This window comes from Orbicella franksi, chromosome 8 (genome assembly GCF_964199315.1).
Source record: "Orbicella franksi chromosome 8, jaOrbFran1.1, whole genome shotgun sequence".
In the NCBI taxonomy this organism is placed as follows: Eukaryota; Metazoa; Cnidaria; class Anthozoa; order Scleractinia; family Merulinidae; genus Orbicella; species Orbicella franksi.
This window is the reverse complement of record NC_138152.1, coordinates 6,311,466-6,335,889: the sequence shown is the minus strand read 5'-3', so window position 1 is coordinate 6,335,889 and position 24,424 is coordinate 6,311,466. Positions and strand designations below refer to the sequence as shown.

At 38.0% G+C, this 24,424-nt stretch overlaps 2 protein-coding genes across 2 annotated transcripts; both read left to right on the top strand.

Moving 5' to 3' along the window:
* The first annotated feature begins 87 nt into the window (after nt 1-87).
* LOC145495970 (uncharacterized) lies at nt 88-1,743 on the top strand. Its single transcript, XM_081475563.1, has one exon. The coding sequence runs from the start codon at nt 88-90 to the stop codon at nt 1,066-1,068; it is 981 nt and encodes a 326-aa protein (XP_081331689.1). The 3' UTR covers nt 1,069-1,743.
* Nucleotides 1,744-4,901: 3,158 nt separating this feature from the next.
* LOC145494965 (adhesion G-protein coupled receptor D1-like) lies at nt 4,902-23,183 on the top strand. The gene is made up of 18 exons (XM_081474541.1): nt 4,902-5,389; nt 8,324-9,045; nt 10,058-10,105; nt 11,492-11,669; nt 12,265-12,369; nt 13,018-13,084; nt 13,418-13,508; nt 13,711-13,763; nt 14,772-14,898; nt 15,445-15,548; nt 16,263-16,365; nt 16,752-16,902; nt 17,036-17,117; nt 17,320-17,386; nt 17,706-17,788; nt 18,574-18,694; nt 19,541-19,582; nt 20,047-23,183. The coding sequence occupies exons 1-18, from the start codon at nt 5,335-5,337 to the stop codon at nt 20,212-20,214; spliced, it is 2,367 nt and encodes a 788-aa protein (XP_081330667.1). The 5' UTR covers nt 4,902-5,334; the 3' UTR covers nt 20,215-23,183.
* The last annotated feature ends 1,241 nt before the right edge of the window (nt 23,184-24,424 follow it).

The following is a 24,424-nucleotide window of genomic DNA, read 5'->3' as shown; positions in this document are numbered from 1 at the left end:
TATAGCCATTAGCAATTTACCCAATGGACAAAAAGTCGAAAAATATGAGCTTCAAGCGAAACTCTTGTAAAATTTTCCTCTAGTGCAATGGAACGGGATTTTGAGAGGTCACTTTGCCTCAGCAGTGGAATACCTTTCCTATTTCTCTCAATTTCAATATCAATTCCAAATGCCATCATCTTAATCGCGCTGTACAGAAACCCTCTTCGCTGCTTCAGAAAAGCTTTCGTCGTATTTTTGGTGTTCATAGCTGCGATGGATCTGTTTGTTGGCATAATAGTTTGCCCTGGAGAAGCTGTGATGCGATTTTTATGCGCGGTTGGTGACGAGGACGTTCCTAAAGATGGAGATATCGTAAAAATCCTGGGTTACATTGGAGTTAACAGTTCTATTCTGTTGGTGACGGCGATGTCAGTGGATCGTTTCATATCTGTTGTTTTTCCACATTTCTATCTTAAAAGAGTCAACCCAAGGAAACTTGTCGTATGTAACACCATCATTCTTTGTTTCTCTTCGATTTTTGCATCACTTCAATTTGCTGAGATCTCAATGGATGTTTACATTTTGGTAGACATTCATTTGCACACGACGTTCCCTCTCGTCACAACCACGTTAACTTATTTCGGAATGTTTTTATTCTTGAGGAAGCGCGCTCGAGTACATTTACACAGACAAACATTGAATCTACCTAGCAACCCCACACTTCATGACATGCAGCGCTTAAATATCGCAAAAAAAGAACGGAAATTTGCAACAACTTCGTTCTTAATTTTAATTTTCCTCATCATTTCTCTGATCCCATATTTTGTATCCACTTTAATCGATGCGAGCTGTTATGATTGCGGCGGTCAAGAATGGTATTTTGCATTACGAGAATCGTCAGTAGCGTTTCTGTTTTTGAATTCATTGGTTAACCCCTTCTTGACAACATTTAGGATTAAAGAGTTGAAGCAATCGGTTCTAATAGTATTTTGGCGCAGGGACCAGAACAGTGCTAGATGTCTGGGGGATTTTGAACTGCAAAGTGATCCTGAGACAACATGCCAACGTCGCAACGCGGGCAGTTAAAGCACAGGGTGAGGAAGTTCGAGGCGTTCGTATAAAGTTTGTGTCCTAGAATAATGGTTCTTCTGTATTTCACCTCGTTCTGTGGCTTTGAAGAACATTCCATTGGCTAGCTGATATAAGTTTCTAAAAGACAACCCGGCCCTTTTAATACAAGGATGGATACAACTGTTTATCAGATAAATCGCATAGCAGGTTGTCGTATTTACACTACGCTTTATCGATCGACTGCACGTTGATTCGGGCCTGATGGGTCTTGCAGATCGCATCAGTTGGCCCAACTCAAACACCAGCGTTCAGAGCTATTGATCGTACTAGACTGTGACAACAGCTCTATTTCCGTTGGAATATGGGTTGGCAGCTAGCAAATGTTCGTTTCTGATAAAGTTTTGTCGGTAATCCAAAATTTTTCGACTGAGATTGTTAGGCAGGAAAAAATAAAATGTACACTTTATAATATACGTTTAATTTACCAGGTTGATCTTCTGTCTAACCGCAACCCTTTGCCATAATTTGTCTTCAATTTATGTTCGAGTGGTTAGCGCAGATTTTATTAAGAGCATTTCCCAAAGACAATTATGTCTTGCCAGCTTTAGCTCCATCGTCGTTCATAAATCTGCTTTCTTTAGATCCAACTGAAAATGAAGCAAAAGCAGACATTTGCGCCTGTTGGAAATATCTCCCCCACACTTTAATTTAAGTCTTTCCTCACGTTTTTTGTAATATTCTCTTGTGTGGCAAATACAGTAAAAATTATAAAAATATATATGTATGTTTATATTTAAGTAAAATGACACCAGAACAAGTAACTGGAAAAGAATCTCGAAGACTCCCCGTATCACAAACATTTATACTAATTTTTAATTTATAATCTAGCTCGGCGGTATTTATAAAGATGCAGCTGCATTTTCACGCCTACATGTAATGATTAAGAATGCAGTTATAATAAAAGTTGTGTATTAATGCCAGAAAAAAAAGCAAATCGAGAAGGAAATATGAAACGATGCCAAAACACTCCTGAAAGTTTGGGAGAACTCGGAAAAGCTGTGGAAACACTCGCATGCGGCTTGTGCTCCCACAGCATTTCTCGTTCTCCCAAACTTTCACTCGTGTTTCTATAACTAGACTGAAACACGGTACATGTTTTCTATTTCTTAAGTTTGGGAGAACTCGAAAAAGCTGTGCAAACACTCGCCTGCGGCTCGTGCTCCCACAGCATTTCTCGTTTTCCCAAACTTCCCCTCGTGTTTCTATAACTCGTTATAGTTCACCACTAAATTTTCTCCGGTTTTCACTGGTTTAAACTGACGCGATAGTGCTCATCCGCGGAGGGGCAGTATTAGCCCATGGTGCCCGTCCGAGGAAAATACCCGGATAGATAGTATTCGTCCGTGAACATTTTTTTTTGTAAACAAGCGAGCTTATAGAAAATAAACAATTGAAATTGTATTAAGTGGGTTTTTGTCTGTTTTATTTTTCAAATTTTTCATTTGGCTTTCACGGCTTTCATCTAAAAAAGTTGGCCCGCGGAAGGTTTTTTTTTTTTTTTTTTACACTTTATTTCAAACACATAGCACTATATTACAATATAATTTACTTAACCAAATTACACTACTTTACACAACTTACACTACATTTCAAATAGACTACATTAAACTACGTTATACTGCTTTACATACATACGACGTCTAGTCGGTGAAAATAAGCTATTATTACTTTTTTTACAGCGAATACTGTGCACATCATAAAACGTTTCTTTTTTTTTAACTTACAATTCCCTTTTCTGTACATTTCGAGGCATAATTACACTTGTATGTTGACTTAAAATCCTTCTAAATGATACTTGAATTCCAGTTTCCTAGTAAATGCGTTCAAGCTTCCTTGTTTTGAACTAAGCTTATTGTTATAAATATAGTATTTAGCAAACAGAAGGACATAGTTAAGCTTTTTTTAACATCTTCGGGGATGAACCGGGGTCAGGTTCATTTGATAATTTCCCAAAGAGTAATTCAATTGTGTAAAGTGCGCATGAGGTGTCATTTTCCTTATTAAACCACTTAATTACTTCAGAGAATATTTTTTTGACCATCGACAATGGATGAATGAGTGGCTTATCGAGTCAGACTCCTGACAGTACACGCATGCACTGTTGCCTTCTATACCATACAGACATAATTCCTTTTTCGTTACAATGATTCTGTGTAGAAATTTAAAGTGGAATTATCTTAGTTTATTTTCTTTGCAGATACCTTTTACGTTGAAATAGACCTTAAATTCTATATCACTAGTCTGCAAATCACGAGTCCATTTTCCAGGCGCCTTAAGTTCTGCATCTAATTTGTTTTGAAAAAACCAATAGTAATCTTCATTCTTCATTTTCAGAAGGTTCACATTTATTGAAGGTGATAACTGGAAAAAAACTGTTTTCTGGTGAAAAAGTAAATTTGGCATCCAGGTTTTGCTTTGCTTTTTCAACAAGTCGCCGGAGTATTGCTGAAACTACTGGTAAATACTGTAGGAAATTGCATTTTAAGTCATACATGTGGGTAAAATCACCATGCGAAAAAAAGATGCCATTCCTCGTGAGGAGGTCGTGTATCCGGAAAATTCCTTTTTGAAACCACGATTTGTAAAAGAAAGTCTTTTGATCATTAAGAATTTCTTTATTGTTAAATAAGACCAAGTCTTGCCCAAGGTCAGATTCAAAGGAGGATTTTAGTTCAAGAAAGAATTGCAGCATTGAATTATAGAATTGGGAGGCATACCAGTCCGCTCAAGAAACTTTGAATCATAATTGGATCTTAACGAAAAATTAAGACTGCCGTACAAGTTAAAAAAATGGTTTGGGATTGTTTTCCAAACCTCGTTTCTTTTGTCATCTTTAGCTAGAAGTCGCGATATCCAAGCTAGCCTTAAGGATTTTGTCATTACATCTGCGTTTGGAACACGCAATCCTCCTTTTTCGTAATTTTAATACATTACTTGACGGTTAATCTTATCTTTCCTTTTTTTCCAAATGAACTGAAAAATAGATGTGTTAATGGTTGGGATACAATTCGTAGGAACATCTAGAATTGACATAGAATAGACTAACTGCGGGATACCGAGGCATTTTGTGATTAAGCATCTGCATCCCAATATAGCCCGCGGAAGATAATTTAGTGGTGAACAATAACTTGAAAGACAATAGAGTTTTCATGTCTCGGAACTATCGGTCTGATAGCTGTCCCTTGGAAATTTGATGGTCTTAAAACTAGCATATTTTATATTTGTTTTAAGAACATCAGCGTAGTTCGAGGAAAACTTTGAGCTTTGAAATATCTTTGAAGTAATATCGCTTCAACTATTTTTCGCGATAAATGCAGTTTTGAAATTGGGCAATATCACTCGGATATTCCCCAGTTTTAGCAAAGGATACTCAGTCACGAGACGCGTTTAGAACACTCGTGCGTGAGCGAAAATATCAATTTTGATGGATTATAAGGACCTTTATACCATGCTCTACAAATTTGGTTAGAGTAATCGTGATTTTTGGTAGCGTTTTTATTTTTATTTTAGTCTTGTTGTGGCGACAAATTTAAACCCTTTTTTCCGGAAACACCTTGGTACTGGAAACTGCCCTTAGTGATTGACGTGAAAATGACATCATCAGGTGGACAGGAATTCTTTTCCAGCTGCCTGCGGGGGATCTTGCGGTTAATTTCGAAGATACCTGTCAGGAACGCTTTTGAAAAGCAGTTCAATATGAAAATTAATTAAATGAGTGAAGGAAGAAAACATTAACGTTTGGACAATGTCAAGATATCATTGTTATGTTAACACACACACACAAAAAAAAAACATAAAAAGAGAATTTAAATGACAGTTATGGAAAAAAAGCCTTACGTAATCAAAATTTCTCTGATTGAGTCTGACTAAAATATAAGAAATGCTGCATATCAGGGAAATATAGCAAAACTGTTTTTCTACATGGAAGTATTGCTTTCGCAATTATCATTTGAACTTACACCGGAAGTCTTCACGCTCATTTTCATATTTAACCGCTACTCCGCCTAATTTATTCTCTTTCATTCTGTGATCACAACGAAAAGAGAAATAGATGTTAGGTTGGAACAACGTTTAACAAAACAGACCGATCTCTGGATACCCCGACAGTAGAAATTGCAAGAACGTCTCGGCTTCAATACTGGAGAGAGGCTGTATTAACTAGTGCTGATAAACATTGTTTTGGGGAACTGTGAGGCTGGCAAAGAAGCTACATCCAAGAAAATGGAATACAATTCTAAAACGTTCATTAAAAGTATCTTAGTGATCGTTGTTTTGGGTAAGTTTAAACTTGCTTTCTTATACATTTTTAACAACAGAGTAGATTGCAACGAAAGGAATTGTCTTTGTACGTTGTGTAGTATTGCATATACTTATAACTTGAATACCGCTCGTTCCTGCAAGCTTTTTTGAGCAAACCATAAAAACTACCGCAAAATACAAGCAGAGCTTGTCGCTGTTAATTGTCAATCCGCTCTCCACTTATCGCACTGAATGTAGTGCTGACAGCGTCTTAAATTTTCCTTCCAAGTCAGTTAAAATTTTATTCCATTTTTCCAAGAAAATCTCTTGTCATTCATTTTTTTTTTTTTTTTGCATTAAAAAAAAAAAACCACGATGTGTTTGAAATTCATACATATCTTGTATTAACAAAACTTGTTTCGGATGAAACATCATCCATCGTCAGTTGTACAAGAATACCAATGGAAATGAGCGATAAATAGTTTAACGATGTGTGATGAAAATAAAAATACTTCAGGATTAAGGAGCGAAACAGACAAGAGCGAGAATATTACCCCAACATAACACAAATTAATTAGTATGAAAGGGATAAATTAAGATGTTTAACTTGGAAATAAAGAAGGGTGCTCCCAAAGGATGTTCAAGGCTTCCTTGATTTTTAATTGGAGGCTAGTGGAAGGCGAGTCAAGAACTTCGAAACATTCTTCTGAGCATAGGCAGCGACAGAACCCCTTATGTGTTAGAGATGTTCGCGGATGCGGGTGGCGAAGTTTCTGTCGGTTTCACCAACATAATTGGCGCTACAGCCTGCGCACGAAAACTTGTAAACAATTCGAGATCGCAAGCCAGAAGGGATAGGATCCTTGATCTTATACAAACTCCTTAATTTAAACGGGGCGAACACCAGCCGAGTCAATCGAATGTTCAAATCGCTGGAAAATACTTAAGTAACTATTTTATTATTATTATTATTATTATTATTATTATTATTATTTTTAATTTTCGAGGCCTTCTGTCGAGTTGCTATATTGATAAAATCATCTGTTTCTTTTCATGAAGACTCGTTCTGGGTAAAATTATCAACATTAGTGTTTCACTTAACAAAAATAATAGAGAAGAAATAATTCAGTCCTTAAAACATAGCAAGAACATTGCAACAAGTCTTAAAGGAGAGGATTCTAATAATGTGAGATGACAGAGCTAGTTGAAGTTAGCAATATTCATTTTTAATTGTTTGATATTGAGCATCAAGCCATTTAGAGAAGCCCTGTGACAGCAGATGGGTTTTTCTGAGTGCAAGTGGTCGTTAGGGAATGATCTAAATAAACCAAACAGTTGAGGCAGATTTGATATTTTGTTTTTGAATCCATTAATTAAGGGTTTCATAGTTAAAGATTTTATGTTAAGATACCAACTAATATATAAATATATCACTAAGTTTTTGTTTTTGCTTAATCCCGCACAAAACTCACAATTACATGTAGCTTGAGATATATTGATATTTTGACAGCTTGGCTTCAGCGCGTCACGAAGTCAACCCATCAGAAAGCTCATCTTCAGTTTCCAATTTGTTTACCGTATTTATCAATTATTGTCGTGAAAGTTGATGACGGGTCCCCGAGGCTTAGGCGTTGATTTGTTGGGTTTAATTACGGGACGTGAGCTAACAGACCTTTTAACCGAAAGGGCCGCCACTTTGAATACCGTTGTTGCAAATAGCTATTATGGGATGCCCAGGGGGCGAATTAGTTTGCATTTACCCCCTGGATATCTCATAATAGCTATTTGAAACAATGGACGCAGAATGGCCACCATATCTGTAAGAAGGTATATTAGCTTACTAGAATTTGGAAGCGGCTCAAATGTATTAAAGATTTTTAAAAGCAACACTGTATTATTTACTGTGCTCAGACTTGTTTACCTCTATTGAAAAACATGAACACTGTAAAAACTTACATCACTAGAAGTAAGCAAATCACGTCTCTTTTTCTTTGGTCATCGTAGCTTAAAAAAAAAAAATAACACGCAAACTCCCGCGATAAACATGACAGTTAAACGCATTGTTAGAAAAAAAATCGCAATCAACATTTTATTTGACGTTTCGTTTGTTTCAATATACACCTTCAGAAGTGAACGTTGAGAAGAGAAGTTACAAATATATTGAAATGTAAGATAAGTAACTAATGAATATTATAGGACAAGAGTCCTTATAGTCTCTTGTTAAGGAAGAGTAAGAATGACAGAAGCTGAAAACATTTGCGTATTTAAAACATGCAACCTAATAAACATAAAACCTTTTCCCTGGTTAACATTATCATTTAGGATAGGTTTCAAATCCCTCATAAGTAGAGTCTCCTTTATCTTACAATGGCTATCTGACCCTCCTCTTGCTAGTATGTTCGTACGTGCAATTACCCGTTGTAACTGTTTTTAAATCATCTTTTGTAGATTGCGAAAACAATGTTTATTCATGCAGATCCTGCCTTTACAAAAAATGGTAGCTTAGATTACGAACATACATCAACTGAGAATGTTGATCACCAAATTCCATAAAAAACTAAAAATTATTCACCGAAATTAATTAAAACTTGGGCAAGCATTGGAGGCCAATGTAATCATAGTCGTGTTCTGTGCTCTTGTTACAATATTTAAGAAATAGAAAACATGTACCGTGTTTCTGTCGAGTTAGAGAAACACCAGTGGAAGTTTGGGAGAACGAGAAATGCTGTGGGAACACTGGCCGCAGGCGAGTGTTTCCACAGCTTTTTTCGAGTTCTCCCAAACTTTTACTAGAACATGTTTTCTATTTCTTTGAGAAAACACCGCGGCGACAAGGAAAACAGGAAAAGGAAAACAATTTGTTAACTTTGATTATCAAAATGTAAATTCTCTTTGCTCGCGCCATCATTACGTCGTAAGTGATTATACGTGACTCCTGCCTATTTCTTGACTACATGTTACTCACTTGCAGGAATTCTACTATCATGTGCCTCAGACCCACGGCAAGGTTATCATCCTAACTCTTACCCCAACCGGTACTCTGACCCTAACATAACCTTAAACCTAATCCTAAACCCTGCTCTAAACCTTCAACCTAACCCGAACCCGAACCCTAACCGCCGACGCCAACGCTCACGTGGACATCGACGACGACGGCGACGGCGAGGACGTTCAAGCTTAAGCTCAGGCCGAAGCTCAGGCCGAAGCTCAGGCCGAAGCTCAGGGCGAGACTCAGGCCAAAGCTCAGACTCGGACTCAGAATCACCAGCCAAAGTAACAGCCACAACCACAACAAAAGTATTCTCAACAATTTCAATATCAGCGACTCCATTGTCATTAGCTGGAGCATTGACTTCCTCAGCAGCATTATCAGCATTAGAATCAATATCACCAGTGAGAACATCGTCAATAACATTGATGCCAGTTTCATCGTCACCATTATCATCAACAACGAAAACAACAGCAACAGCATTGACGTCATCATTGGCCATGACATCATCTCCGTCACAATCATCAGCATCACCATTTACGTCATCGGCAGCATTATCATCATTAACATCAACCCAACGGAGATTAATAACAGGAACAGCGACACTACAACCATCGGCAGCAGTATCAATACCCTCGTCATCTCTAACAGCATCAAAGAACAGCAGCATTGAATTTAAGTCTCTGTCTAGCGCAGAAGAATTGGTATGTAAATAGATTTGCAATAATTATTCTAAAAGTCTGCGTACGAGCCAAGTGGCCCATTAGGCCGGCACTAATACCTCCGGTGCTTATCTCTTTATCTCCTGCGCAGGTCCATCTGAATTTTGCAATAGATATATTTATTAAACAAAAATCTCCCGTTTCTGTAGCAAGAAGGAACTTGTAGTATTTCCACTCCTCCTTAGATAAGATGCTGGTCCATGGCAAGGATTAATCCTCCATCATTAAATTCGCTGGTACCCATTTTTACACCTGGATGGAGAAAGGTACTGTGAGAGTAAAGCGCCTTGGCAAAGAAATCAACACAACGTCCACAAGCTCACCTTCTGTGTTGGTGTCAAAAAATCTTTAAACCCAGCTACTTGATTTATTCACTTTTAGATTGCTGAATGAGTGAAAGTGGCAATATCCTAGGATATGTTGTCACTTTTGACTATGATTCCTAATTGAAAATTAGATTATGAGCTCGAGATTTCTATGAGGTGATCACCTCATAGAAATCGAGAGCGAATAATCTAATTGTTTTAGTAGAATTCTTACTAAAATTTACTTCAAATAACGGTTTCCAGTTATTTCTTGATGTATTATTAAACTTTGCGCCTGAAAAAGATCACTCGGATTGACTTGTCATTTAAAATTGAAGTTGTGTACGTGCGCGCATCAGTTTTTTTCAATAATTTCAACTTTTTTAAACGTCAAGAAACCGAAAATATCCTTCATTTTGACTTCTCAGAAGTGTAATTATCCATTTGCATCAAAATTTTCCTCCAAAACTTTGGAAAAACGAAAAAAAAAATGTCGCCATTCCCTGGACGACCTCCAGCCACTGCATACTAATGGCTGATAGTGTTCAATGGCTCAGCCAATCAGATTACAGCATTTGCATTAGTATACTAGTAGAATTCTACTAATAACTGACAGAATTAATTTTACGTTATTTATATAGATAACGCCTGAAAGATTAGCAGCCTAACTTTGATAATTTCTTTTCTAGGTGATGAAGTTGAACACAATTGATTTCCAGCGAGAGACTTCGTTACAGGTATTTTTGACTTCTAATAATTAACCCTTCCAGAGCCAAACGGACGTTTTCGTCCTTTGCGGGGTCATGCACTTTGTACCACTTGTGACGTCATCAATTTAGCCGTCATTAGATATTCTTGATAAGCAGATAAAGCTAGGATAGATCTATCCGCACAACTGTCCGTTTTGGATATCAACCACATTCAAATGCAGCTAGTTGGCTTATGCGAGTGCTCCAAAATAAAACATGTACATTTTGGTACCTAATCGTCAAGAAAATATTGAAAGCGAATGCCATACACTTTGTACAATAACAATTTGATGGATGATATATATAATTTCAGAGAAAAATATCTCAAAGAATATCGAGTGAACAACACAAATATCAATACTCAAAGAAGCAAACTAGCATCGTATAGTTATCCGGATACAAAACATCTTGACTAAACCCTAAAAGCAGACTTAACCGAAGAAAAAACAACCTCTGTGCTCAACACGAATATTTCACTTGACTCACTTCGCCATTCCAACACCTTTGCCACAACTTATCGTAAATTCGGGATACGGATTTACAAGCGTATGAGAGGCAACCTTGACACACTCTTTGACTTAAATTGACTTTAAAGGATATAGTATCCAATGGAATTCTTAAAATGCCGATAAGAGAAGGGCCAGAGAAGCGAAATAAACCCGACGTTGTTGCCACTACGGCAAAACATCCCGACTCACGTAGTCAGATTTCACGCTACGGTTGGATGCAACCGACGTACATGCGCAGTGTCTCATTCTGGGGAAAATTTACTCCCGGCAGCCGTATCAGCTCCAGCCGTAGCAATTTGCTTAAAGTCCCTAATGTCTCACCTCCGGAACGAGCGGCCGGAGTTCCAGCTCTGCCCAGAGACATTGTGCCGTGTTCTTACGCATAACACGTTACTCTCACAGTACCTCTCTCCACCCAGGCGTATAAATGAGTACCAAAGAAAATTATTGCTGGGGGTAATAATCCTGCTCTGGACTAGCATCGCATCCGGAGGGGAGTAGAATTACTCCTACACGTTCGTGCTACTGAAACTGGAGATAAGCGCTAGGCTGATGGGCGAATTGGCTCGTATGCAGACTTTACCTACCTACCAGACATCGCTCTGGATAGCACTATTTCAAAAGAGGTAGGGGACAATAAGAACTTTTGCGCGTTGCCCATAAAAAGAAATAACATGTTAAGATGTCATTTTTATTTCACCTTACTTAGCTAAGCCGAGTTATTTCTCGTGCGGGAGGTAAACCAATTTGGCCAGTTACATCCACGACTGAGGGGTTGAACTAGGGTCTACCTTCAAGAAACCCTAACTTAATTTCAAGCCCGGTTTCCTCAACCGCTCATAGCCTTTTTTATTCCACTTTTTAGGAAGCTGTCGATTTGTTACAGAAAGCCATCGAACAGTTTGGAAATGAATCTTTCCAAGAAAGACGTAATGGAATTTTTTTCAAAGCAGCCATTGCTTTGGAAAACTTTGTCGTCAAATACGGTCACCATCACCTCAATGAATCAACCCCTATGCTTAACAAAGTATACAGCATACTTGGTTAGTAAAAATCTTAATTTCAATTACTCCGATATGGAGATTAACATTACGTTGTACCTGTAAACGTACCTGTTCTTTTTTTTTTTTTGATAACGGAAGCATGTAAATCTTTATGGCTTGATAAAATTAGTAAAATAAAACGAAAGATAAGAAATTAGTGATCGACGGGACTACTTAATATTAAAGGCTTTTAACCTCGAAAGACATTTTGATTCTATATGTATTGCTTTACACTAGTGATGTGAAAACTAAGCTAATGTATTAATCCAGAGTAGGAATGTATTTATTTATTCCTTCCTTTAAGGTGACTATGAAGGAGACCAAAAAGTTCAGTTTATATTCAGTCAGCCGAACCTTTCCCGAGTTCATGGCTTCAAAACTATGAATTATTGTCGTAGAATCCGTGAAGGTTCTGTGACTGTGTAACCAACAATTATCATGTCGTGAAACATCAGTACTTCCCGTATAAATGCTTCTTATGTTAATCGATATCATTGTGTGTTAATTTTAAGAATCATTATACAAATACGGCTTATTTGTGTGCAGATTTGTCCCTGGGTGGTAGGTTTAACAATCTTCTTTTCTTAACCAACAGATCTGCGTATTCAGAAAGTTTTCAGTCGAAATGCGAGCGATTTCCATCTCAAGGGATCAGAAAAACAAAATTTTATCAGCATTCCCTCCGATAATTTCCATAATGGTTTGTAAAAATATCTTCCTGGGAGATAACTCTTAGCAGAACGCGACAATCAGTTAAATTGTAATAGGTTCCCTCCTTCCCCGTTCACCACGCTTGCACAAAGCCATCAAGAGAGTCACTTGTCTTCTGGATGGTATGTAAGTCCAGAGTAGGTTAACCATCCCTATTTTCATCTGACTACTATGGCAATTTCCTTGGGCAAATTCGTTCACGTATACTTGACTGAATAAATTCCCGCTGGGGAGAGATCAACCCTTATTTTATGGCACCCGCAAGTAGGTTAGATGAACCAAGTCCTCCCCTGTGATTGGCTACCCGTTCAGGCAATATTGAGCTACCTTGTCTGCAGGGTGCAAATATTGGTGCCCTCCTTGCCGCATAGTACATCTTTTGTTGACCAAGCTTGACCAGCTAGATATTGGAATATTCTTAATCTGCGTATTTTTATGGGTAAAACAAGAAACAAAAGGAACTTTGCAAATATCCAGCCGATTTGATCAGGACCTCACGCTTGTTCAATAAGCCATAAGAGTTATCACTATACCATCTATAAGCGCTATGGCTGGATATCCAGCTTGAATTCAACGACAACGGTAACTTTACGCCGTTACGTCTTTATATTTCAGTTTTATATTTATTTCATACTAGGTTCAGTGATGGTGGGGATCGTCTACAGAAATCTTCATGAAGAACTGATATCTACTGAAAACAACAGGTAAGCTTGCAAAGCCGATTAGTGAAAAATACAATCATTGCTAGTTTGCATCCGTATATCAACTTTGCACTGGTATAACGTTTTCTTCTTTTTTTCCTTTTTTGCACTGGTCTTACACCTGATCTACACTGCTCTTAGCCAAACAGAATCGAATAATTTCTTATGTGTATTATTGTTTATTTATGTCTTTATCTTCTTTTTTTTTATCGGCCAGCGATATGTTTATTGGAAACTTGTTAATGCTCAGACTACCATTGGAAATATCTTGAAGTGTTAACTCTCTATACGATACTGCTAACTAAAATAGCTGTATTCGTGTTCCACTTAATTTAGGAAACTCAACACCATGATAATGGCAGCTGCAATGGATCCAAAACCAAAACAACTGCAACAGAATATCACCCTGAATTTCAGAAACCTGAAGGTAACAAGAACGAAACAAATAATCAGTTGTTTTGTGTTTGTTTTGTTTCATTATTTCCTCCATTCATTTTTTATATTACAAAGGTAATAATCAGTTTAAGTTAAGATCCTTTTTGTCTTTTTCAAGGATTAGCGCGTAAAGAAATTTTGTGTATTTTTTTTTTAATTTAGTCTATTCATGAAGTGATCAAATCTGTTTTCAGGCTGGAGACGGTGAGAGATTTTGTACGTTTTGGAGCGGCTATAGCGAAGAAAGGTCAGTTCTATGAACGTTGTACTTGGCTTTACAGATATTGGTTTGAGGACATTCAGACTTCGCTTCCCATTCAAACGAATGCAAGCGGATTATGTTCAAGATTCTCGTGCTCAAAACTTAATAAGAGCTAACAGTAAGGCAAACATTAAATTTTATTCACTCAGGGCACTTCGACCAGCAACAGCAATCATTCATTTCTAATATCTGTGGATATGTTACTATTATTTCGTAATTTCCGTGTTGTAGTTCCATATTTTTATCCTAAATTAAAGCATCGCATTTCCAAGTGTCGTATTTCCTCTGATTAGGCCCCTCCATTGACATCTCATGATGAATTCCGCCCGCCCTTAACAAGCCTTTTCTTTAAGAAATGTATTATACTACATGTATACCTCCGTAAGGTTTAACGTTTAACGCCTCAACGTGAGGATTAACGTTTGACGTGAGGTTTAACGTTTAATACCTCAACGTTCACTTCGGTCAGGTAGTTCAAAATTGCTGTCTATTCCTAAAACTAAAACGGCTTCCTACGGCGACAGATCTTTTTCGGTTATCGTACCAAATCTTTGGAACGACTTGTCATTTTGGTGTTCCACCGTGGACTGTTTTAAATCAAGATCGAAACCTTTTCTTTTTAAGAGAGTGTTCTAATATTAGGGCTTTTTGATTAGGGCTTTTATATAAAAGGACTGTAAAAAACATTGGGACTTTCATGTGATGTAAAATGCAATTTTAAGAACGTATTTATTATTATTATTATTATTATTATTATTAATAGAGAAGAAGCCATCGGTACGTCAATCACGCTAACAATATGAGCGCGATCAATTTTGAAGTGTCGATCTATTATATCGTCCTTGACTGCACAAATTAATGTGGAAAAAGCCAGCGACATAACACTGAATGAAGAAAAAAGTAAAATAAAAACACTACCTCTCGTATATTTTTTTTCCCATAACGCTTTCCAGTAAGATAAACATTTTTTGTTTGTGACATCATTTTTTGCAGTCCTGATGGATGGTCAGAGGAAGGATGCCATTTTGTGAGATCGAAGAGCAGCTCAGTACAAACAGAATGCGGCTGCAATCATATGACTCACTTCGCTGTTTTATTCGACTATGGTGATAACCCTGAGGTATAAATATTTACGAATGTTCGGTATAAAAAGCGAAGTTATGTAGCGAGAAGAAATAGGAGTACAGAGGCGGATCTAGGATTTTTCCAAGAGGAGATGGGTTGTACCTTTGGGTTGTAGAGTTAATAGGAAATGCCCGGCCCCCAAATGTTTTTGAAGTTGAGAATTGGAAGAAATACAAGGAGTAACGGAATTCGACGTTTCGATAGATCCACCATCATTGTCAAGAATGAAAATCGTTAAATGTAAAATTTAAGAATTGAACCCTAATTTAAAATTTTATTTACACCACAACTGAATACTAACAACGCCACAAAGACGAAATAACATCGAGGTAATTGTCCAGAGTGTTCCCTTCTTTTCTGCTATAATATTCACAACCTATTTCATTTTTTTCTATTTTTTGTTTCTTCAAAGAAAGGGGAATGAGGGGTTGTGGCCTGCCAGCCAATCAACCACCGTCCCCGTAAATTCGCCCCTGGAGTAATATTGTTTTTAAGATACTCTAAATCACTGGCCTTCTGACACCTGTTCTCAAATTGGCAGATTACAGAGGCAGATGAGAAGATATTGACGATTTTTACCTACGTGGGCTTATCTCTCTCCATCGCGGGGTTAATTCTCACGATAATCGCGTATTCTCGTTTCACGTGAGTAGTTAAAAATACATAACAAAGGACACTTCGAATGTTTTGTATAGACTGGTCAAGATCAAGGTAAAAGACTTAATCCCCCATATAGGCCTTCTACCCAGGGTAATACCTCTTAAGTTATTTTTAGACAAGACACCCAGTTCTTCGCGGATGATACTCGCGCGATGCGTGGACAGCCCAAGGGACGCACATGAGACTACTCAAGACAAAATGGAGGGAAATATGGTGTAAAGTCATTTCATACGTTTTGACTTTCAAAAGACGTTTCATAGCGCGGATTACCTTGGGTATAAGGTCAATATGGAGGATTAACTCTCTTGACTATCTTCTTAACTATCTTCTCTTGATACTCCCTATAAAACAAAAAGCACGGTATGATGGACTGCTCGGAGCATAGTTAAGATACTAATAATAATACAAGTGACTGAGTGTTGTAAATCCGAACGTCCAGTGTAGGCCCTCTCCTTCCAATTTTCCACAGAATTGACCCAGAATGTTGGAATTACTCCGTGCAAACACGCAAAACTTCTTCCTCTGGAAATACTTGATTGAAAACGCTGATTTACCATTGATAATAATTTATTTTTCAGTGGATTCCACACAGTGTGCTCAGCAACATCGGCTATCATAATTACAATAGTCGCTGTTTCTTGTCTTTTATTTTGCTTGTGTTTTTTTATTATATTTCAATTTTTATTACAATGCTTCCAGCGATGCTCAACAGCCTCTCTCACAGATAAGAATGAGTCTTGCTGGATCTCTTGGAGCAGCACAAGTTATCTTTCTTGGCGGCATCAATTTCACAGAAAGCACGGTTAGAAATTTTCTTGCTTTGTTGAATCTCTTTGAAGGTTCCCTGTCGTTTTGTAGCTGAGACACGCGTACATGGACAAAGCAGACAAAAGTAGACGGAAAGGTTCACAAAATATAATACTGTTGAACTAGAATAATACTTAGCGTGGGGTATTTGAGGGAAAACCCTGTCACATATCGGGGTTTAGGTATTACTGCATTTTCTAACATTTTTGTCTTAGCAGTTGTAGCTATCGATAGCAGTTTAGCTAAAATACGGGGAAATGAAAGTTTATCTGATGGACAAATGTATGTTAATGATATGGGGAGACGCTCCTTTCCTTCCCCCCCCCCCCCCTCCCAAGGAAAAGGCACAATTTTGAAGTGATGTACCCCGTTGCTTCACAGGTTGCATGTATTACAGTAGCGGCCCTCATGCAGTATTTTCTGATGGCAGCTTTCTTTTGGATGCTCGTCGAGGGAATCTACCTTTACTTAAATGTTGTCAAAGTTTACAACATCAACAATAAGATGACAATGTATTACGTCATGTCATGGGGTAGGTTCAATACAGTGATCGAGCATCACCTGCTCCTGTTATTGTTAATGGCAGCAAACTTACTCGCTCACTCACACTGACGTGGCTCACGTTTTAGAGACAGACCAGTAGAGTGTTATTTTCTGTTTAACAGGTTTTCCTGCTGCCGTGGTTGCCGTTTCGCTGAGCATTACTGCCGCAAAAAATGGCATCCAGAGTTTTGTCAGTGATGAATAGTAAGACAGCCAGTCTTTCCCTTTTTTCCCTTTTTGTTTTCTTTTTTCTTCTCCGTCTCCTGTTTTAATGCCTTTGATTACGTTGGTTTGCTATTTATCGAGAAATTTTCGTTTTCAAGCTGCTTTTGTAATATATGGTGTTATTTTTTTCGTTTCGTTTTCTTTCTTTTCGTTTTATTTTTGGTTTCCTTCTGGATGTAAGCTGCTGGATGTCTCCGGATAGCGAGGTTATCTGGATTTTTGTTGCATTTCTGGTGATGATCGAAGTTGTAAGTGATACGAACGTCGAGTAATATATTAAAATTTATTCTGATATAAGGTAATCTGCTATTGATTGCTAAATTAAAAGTACCCTTCACGTTGCAAGAAGATTGTTCTATCCTACTTACTTACTTACTTACTTACTTACTTACTTACTTACTTACTTACTTACTTACTTACTGTACTTGTGTTTGCACTCGTGTTTGCTTACTTGTTTCCTTGTGAAGAAAGGCAAGGACCGAAGTAAAAGTTTAAAAATAATCAATCCTTTAGCGCAGGCCACATATTCTTCCATTACTTATGAAATATTTTTACTTTTATCTCTAGATAAACCTGTTGCTGCTTTCGCGAGTTATCTGGGAAATGACCACAATGAAACCAAAAGGAGAACATCGTATTCAACGGATACGGTAAGAATTGACGCTTAACGAAGGAAGAGTTTCTTCCTCTTCCGGGCGAAGGGGAATTAATCCCGCTTGAGAGAGGCGGAGATTCTCGTCCGATTAAAATGACTGAAACCCCCATAGAAGATCATCTGGGCGTGGTTCAAGCTAGGTTGATCTCTAAAAGATACCATTCTAAAACCAGACACTTAGGATGCGCCGTGGCCTAGTGGTAAGTGCGCTGGACTCGTATCGGGGTCTCTGGACTTCCGCCCTTGCCGGCGTCATTGTGTTGTGTTCTTGGGCAAGAAGCATGTGGGAGTAGAAACCAGAATAAGCTCCGGCTGTATAAACCACCTGGCCCGACTTTACCTTACTTAAAAAACAGGTACACAAGTAAAACCTGCAAAAACTAAAATACTTATCAAATGCTTTCATCTGCCACAAAATGTATAAGATCTCGTGTCAGATTTATCTAAACCCTCAAGAATGATACGACGGTCTTGGTTATTTTTTTTAATGAAAAGCGAAATTAGGTTTCCTGGAGGATAATAACATCAGGATTATATTTTGTACATCCCAATTGAGACCAATGCCTGCAATTTACATAATTTAGCGAGACAATGAGCAAACCGACCATTTCATATCTGAGTCTCCCAACCTGGGCAGTATCCCTAAGGAGAGTCGACCTAATATCATTGTGAATAAATCTGTGCAACTTTATCGTCATATGCTTCAAGTGTAAAAATGGTTTACATGTAAGTTAACTGATTTCCATTATCGTAATCTTTTTTCTGTTTTTTTTTTTTTAGATTGGGCATCAAAGCATGCCTGATGTTGATTCCACTACTTGGGTTCACGTGGTTGTTTGGTCTTCTTTCACCGTTTCACAAAGCCTTCGTCTACATTTTCACGATCCTCAACTCTACTCAGGTTACCTCTTCAAACCTTGCGCTCAAAACGTTTTATTATCAAGGCTTTCAGAAATCTTCACCGTGAAATCGGCCCATTTTCGATATACATGTATTATAAAGATCTAACTTGGCTCCGAGGCTTGGGGAATAACGCAAAAGAAACCACATCAAGATTGAGGGATAAATATTGAATCTCTTTGCTTTTAATTATTCCCCCAAGCCTCCGAACCACGTTAGAATTTTAATCTAGCAAAAATGGCCTATTCACAACATAATAGAAGTAGATATATTGTCTTCATATAAATCGATGATGGTGATGGACAGACTTTAGGATTTAGTATTTTATGAGTTTGTCAGAAGGAGCTGTCACGACTAAAGCCGTAACAGTTTTTCTGTTGCTAGCTCTGCCAACTTTAAACTACTCTGGAGTAATTTTAATTGACTTCTTAGCCTAGTCTGCTTGTAGCACCCTCGGCTCCTCTCCAATAAGAGGGGTCAGGTTTGTAGGCAGTTAGATCAAAATCTTTGTTTAAATAACCAGCGTTAATGTTCTTAATTCTCAACTTTTCTTTGTCGTTCCTTTTCTTATTTCATGGAAAATAGGCCCTTTACACGATCATGTCACATGGTACAAAATCGCACATGCTAGGACGCAAGTTGCATGGTGGGACTTCCAAAACAAAGGCAGGTCAAGGTGGACTGGTACGAGTTGCTTTGTTTTGAAAGTCCCACTGTGCAGCTTGCGTCCCTGCTTGTGCATGTGACCAGATCGTGCAAAGGGCCCATTGCATAGTCCACACTGCTTTAAATTCAAAAAAGCCGTTGACATAATTTTTGGAATTCCGTTTTCTTTTCAACTGAACAGGGTTTCCTGATCTTCCTCTTACACTGTATGAGAAATAGCCAGGTAAGAATTCATCGGTTATTTTGTTGTCTTAGAATTGTTCTCGAGTACATATTTTATTCACTGCAAGATCCAGACATTGTAGGCCGATTCCTGAACTGAGTCAGGAAGCTTGGACAAATATAAAAGGAAGCCTTCTGTCGCAGTTGTATTGCATGCAGCGGTAATGGCAATGCCATTTAACTCTTGATAAAATGAGTTAAGAGCAGATGAGTTAAGACATAGTGGCTAAGAGCAGATTATGCTTTGCTTGGCTGGCAAAACAATTTACTTTGAGGAGAGGACACTATTTGGTTAAAATAGTAACTACTTAACGATAATTATACCAAAATATAACTTTTATTCGTGGTATCTGTTTTTTTCCCAGTCTCTGGATCAGATATGCTCAAAATTAAAAGTAGATGTTTATTTACCTATAGATACTTTTGTTTAAAGTTCATGACTGCTATATTTTATTCTATCTGCAGATCAGAGATCGGTTTAAAAGAAAGATGAACACAATTTTTCCAGCCGTATTCGATGAAAACCCCGCCAAGAAAATGTTAACTTCACATGCTAATCGATGTCATGCCGGTTTACCGAAGAAAATCGTAGTTCTGCCATACCGTAATAGTGAATTTGAACTGAAACAGTAATAGATTAAAACTACAGTGAAACCTGTATTGGGACCCTCACTAGTGTCCGCTCAAAACAGGTTCTAATAATTATGCTGTGCAATAATAGTCAATTATTTGAGTGCTACTATGTTCAAAACATTGACTTCTCTTTTTCCTTCAGATTTTAAAAGCGCGCGTGTTTGTTTAACACCTGACGGGCAAAATCTTGAGCTTCGAATTCTATCCAAAGCCTGTTTTCTTTGAGTACAAGTTTAGCATTTCACGGTCCGCCATGTCACATTCAAGACTGACCAATTGGACTTCAGAGGGTTGGGTCGAGGATAAGAGACGTCGAAGACTCACTAGTTTAAAATTGCAGCGCGTAAACGCAGCTTATTGTACATGCAAAACACGAGTTTAAAAGTCTACAAGTTCGAGACTCCCATGCTGCATATTAATTTAGGCGCGTACACACCCATCACATTTTTAAACTAGTAAGTCTGTGACGTCATCTTATCCTCGATCCAGCTCTCTCAAGATTTTAAAGTTAGTAATGGCGGACCATTAATTAGGAAAATTTCAGTCAAAATAAGCAGGTGTTTATTTAAAATGAAGGCTTAAAACTTCGAACACTTAGTGGCTCAGTTATATAGTTTTGAAATACAAAGAAAAAGTGGAATTGGTTTTTGGTCACAGTGGCTCTTTAACACTTTTGTAACACAGTGTAACACAGTGTAAGATCAAAAACTAGCATATATACTACAATGTCCAGTCAATCAATGTATCAATCTGGAATAATCACTTAGCTTTAAAACGATATCGCTGAATAATGACAAGGAGTCTCAGCTGAACCTGTAGAAGTAAAACGAGTCCTTGAAGTGTTCGCTTATTGCAGGTTTTGTACTACAAAATAGCTCAATATTGGTGTCCGCGTCCGTTTAATAGAAGTTTCCGATGAATGCAGGTTAATTTTACAGTAAATGTGGGAAGAAAATTTTGGGGCTTAAGCTGTTGTCCACTAAGTAGAGAGTGTCCGTTTAATACAGGTTTCATTGTATTTACTACCTTGAGCACTCTTCAGTCGAGGAAACAGATACTATGTGTATTTCGCTGAAATGGCAAAAATTCTCAATTCATTTTGTTGTCCAGTCTGGAATCGCAGTAGTACTTTTAACTAAACTTTTCACAACTTCAAATAGAGAGAAATTCGATAGTCTCGAATACAATACTCTCTTACAATTGTTTCGTAAAATATAGGTACCGCATTGATTATAAGATTAATCCTTTGATATTTCAAAGTGCCTTTTGTTACAGCAAGCTACCTAGCGCGCGCTGTATCTTTATATCAGAGTCCTCACCCCTAAAAAACCAGTGCTTGTACATGTAAGCTGTTTACAGTATTGTTAAGGTAGGCAAACTGTTTTCTTTTGTTTTGTTCACTTAAGGCTGGTTTTCATTAGCGACGGAGTCGTAGTCGGGATCGTAAGAGCGCTTAAATCAAAAATCGGAGTCGTAAGCGGAGTCATAAACCCGACGGAATAGTCGGAAGAATCAGAACGTCTCCGTCGCTTATGATCCAGAGAAAACTAGATTGCCGGAGTCGGAAGCAGAAGAACCAAACAATCACAAGGAACGGAATCGAACATTGTGATTGGTTGATTCTTCCGCTTCTGCTTGCGACTTCGATAATGTAGTTTTCACTACATCGTGAGCAATGGAGTTATAAGCAGAATCGGTGTTCTGCTTCTGACTCCGTCGTTTACATTTTCTACGCTTCTGATTATGACCCCGGCGACTCCGTCGCTGGTGAAAACCAGTCTTAGTTGCTTTCCCCGAGGAAGCCAATAAAGTAAAAACTCTTTTAGTGAATATGTATTATTGTTTATCACTTTAACCAGCCAATTAAGAAATGGTTGGCGCGCAGCGTGCAACTATCGAGTTATATATGCACGCGGGAGGTTGCTAAGCATGAAAGAAGCGTAAGATAGCCGCGTGCGACCTTCCTGAGTGCTTAACAAACCTCCCAAGTGCATCTATAACTTGATAGCTGCACACCGCACGCTTACCATTTCTTTTATAACATCGAGACTTTTGAGATAGTATATATTGAATATCGTCCGGCTTACATGAAGTCAAAAGCGTAGTAAACCGCGCGAAAATTTTCATTCAAAAATATGACAAAGCGACACATCAAAATTTTTTTTGGGATCGCGGCAAGTTTATAGTTTGCATTTTCTCGATCTCGGGCAAAGAAGCAACTTCGTTAACCTAAATATCAAACTCGTTAACCTAAATATCAAGCTGACAACAAACGAAAATTGCATTCGGTAAAAGTGTTTCTCAAAAGTTAGTCAAGCTTAAATTTGGATCAGTTTTCCGAAGAATTGAAAACCAACTGCTCATGGTTGCAGCTTTTGGCTGCTGAGCTCTCTGTCCTTCACGGCCTTTTCGGCAAAAGAAAAGAACAATATGGAGCCATGTACGCCCTTTTGGCATAGAAGTCTTCCGGGACCTGTTTAGGCTGCCGCACACAGATTTTTTTTTGTTGCAGAACTGCAGATTTTTTTCGGGGTTAAATCGGGTTCAAATTTGCCGGGCCATCAGCTTGCCGCACACCAGCCGATTTTCGTCGCGACTAACCCTCTTGAGGCTTGGGGCCGAGTCATTCAAAATCAAGATGGCGCCTATTCCACTGACGTGACTTTCATGACATTTCCTAATTGGTTGAGGAGGGCGCGAGCCCCGACAAATTGTCTTTGTCCACCGCGCAGTAGCTGACAAAGCTCGACAAGACGTTTTGAGATCTGGCACTGTCAGATATTGCCGGACAAGCCCCGATCTTGTCGCAGACTTGTATGAATTCACCGCACACTAACCGACAAGTGAAGATTTTTTGTCGGCCGACAAAAAGTCGACTAGTGTGCAGCGGCCTTTAGCTTAGATGGTAAGTAAAGTAAAGTAAAGTAAAGTAAAGTAAAGTAAAGTAAAGTAAAGTAAAGTAAAGTAAAGTAAAGTAAAGTAAAGTAAAGTAAAGTAAAGTAAAGTAAAGTAAAGTAAAGTAAAGTAAAGTAAAGTAAAGTAAAGTAAAGTAAAGTAAAGTAAAGTAAAATCCTTTATTTAAAACACGATTATCGTTTAAGCACTACATGCTTGAGGGGACCTGTATATAATCAATTATATAATAATCTAATTACCTACTGATGAAATGAATGAAGTATAAGAAATTAACTTGCTTTATCGCAAATCTGATTTCCCTAAATATCGGACTAGATTTTGCTTTTGAATAAAATTATTTAAAATTAAGAGAATCATTAAAATATTCTGAAACACATTTCCACAGTACAGCTCCTCTGCAACAAACAGAATTTTTCATGAAATAAGTGGAAAATCGTGGAAAATCGTGGAACGATGGCCTTATTATGTCCTCTTAAGTCATACGGACTATTACGCCATGCAACTAAATCTGAAATCATTGCGGGCATATTATCGCTAGCTATGGTGCAACCGCTCATAAAATTCTTGGTTTCAACAGAGTCACTTTGTACCGATTAATTGAATATTATCACATAGAAACGACGTTTCTTAAGGTAGCATCCCATCCCAAATGACCGCTTTGCGTTCGCACCGTTTTAAGGCGAGACGTTAAATAAAAACCCTGACAAACTATATATTTTCTGAGAGCTTAATAAATGAACATTACCATACAATACTTATTGAAAGAAAAAAGATAAATGCTTTCAAAATATAGCGATCGTTTAGCAAAAGTACATGATTTGCAATATTCAGTTCCTGTGCAGTCGGAAGTGATCTAGAGGAAGAGACAAACATTGCGCCGAGTTCTTCACACCTTCGTCTCAAAAATCGTGTCGGCGAATTTTGATATCTTGCCTGGTTTGTTTTTTACGCCCGAGTAAACGTCGAGGTTCGAAAAAGTATCCTTCCTGTTCCTTCATTTGTGCATAACTCTAGAAAGAACGGGAAAAACCAAAAACGCCGACATGGTTTTTTAGCCACGTTATATAGGAACATTCTCGCCAAATTTGAGCTAAAACGGTTGAAAACTCGATGTACGCGAACTTAAAACGTACGCCCAATTCCTTGAAAATACAGTTTCGAGAAAAAGAGCAAAACAGTTTCAGAGACGTTCTTCCGGTCGAATGAGATTAAAACAACAAGGCGTGAAAGTAATTACCTGCGGTTTACAAGCGAAAGGCTCAACTTACTTCATAACATTAGCGCTCAAATGCTG

Coding starts and splice junctions, on each gene's coding strand:
- LOC145495970 (XM_081475563.1), top strand. CDS start 88: ATGGAACGGGATTTTGAGAGGTCACTTTGCCTCAGCAGTGGAATACCT.
- LOC145494965 (XM_081474541.1), top strand. CDS start 5,335: ATGGAATACAATTCTAAAACGTTCATTAAAAGTATCTTAGTGATCGTT. Junction 17,789..18,573: donor CATCGTATTCAACGGATACG/GTAAGAATTGAC, acceptor TTTTTTTTTTAG/ATTGGGCATCAAAGCATGCC. Junction 18,695..19,540: donor CGATCCTCAACTCTACTCAG/GTTACCTCTTCA, acceptor TCAACTGAACAG/GGTTTCCTGATCTTCCTCTT.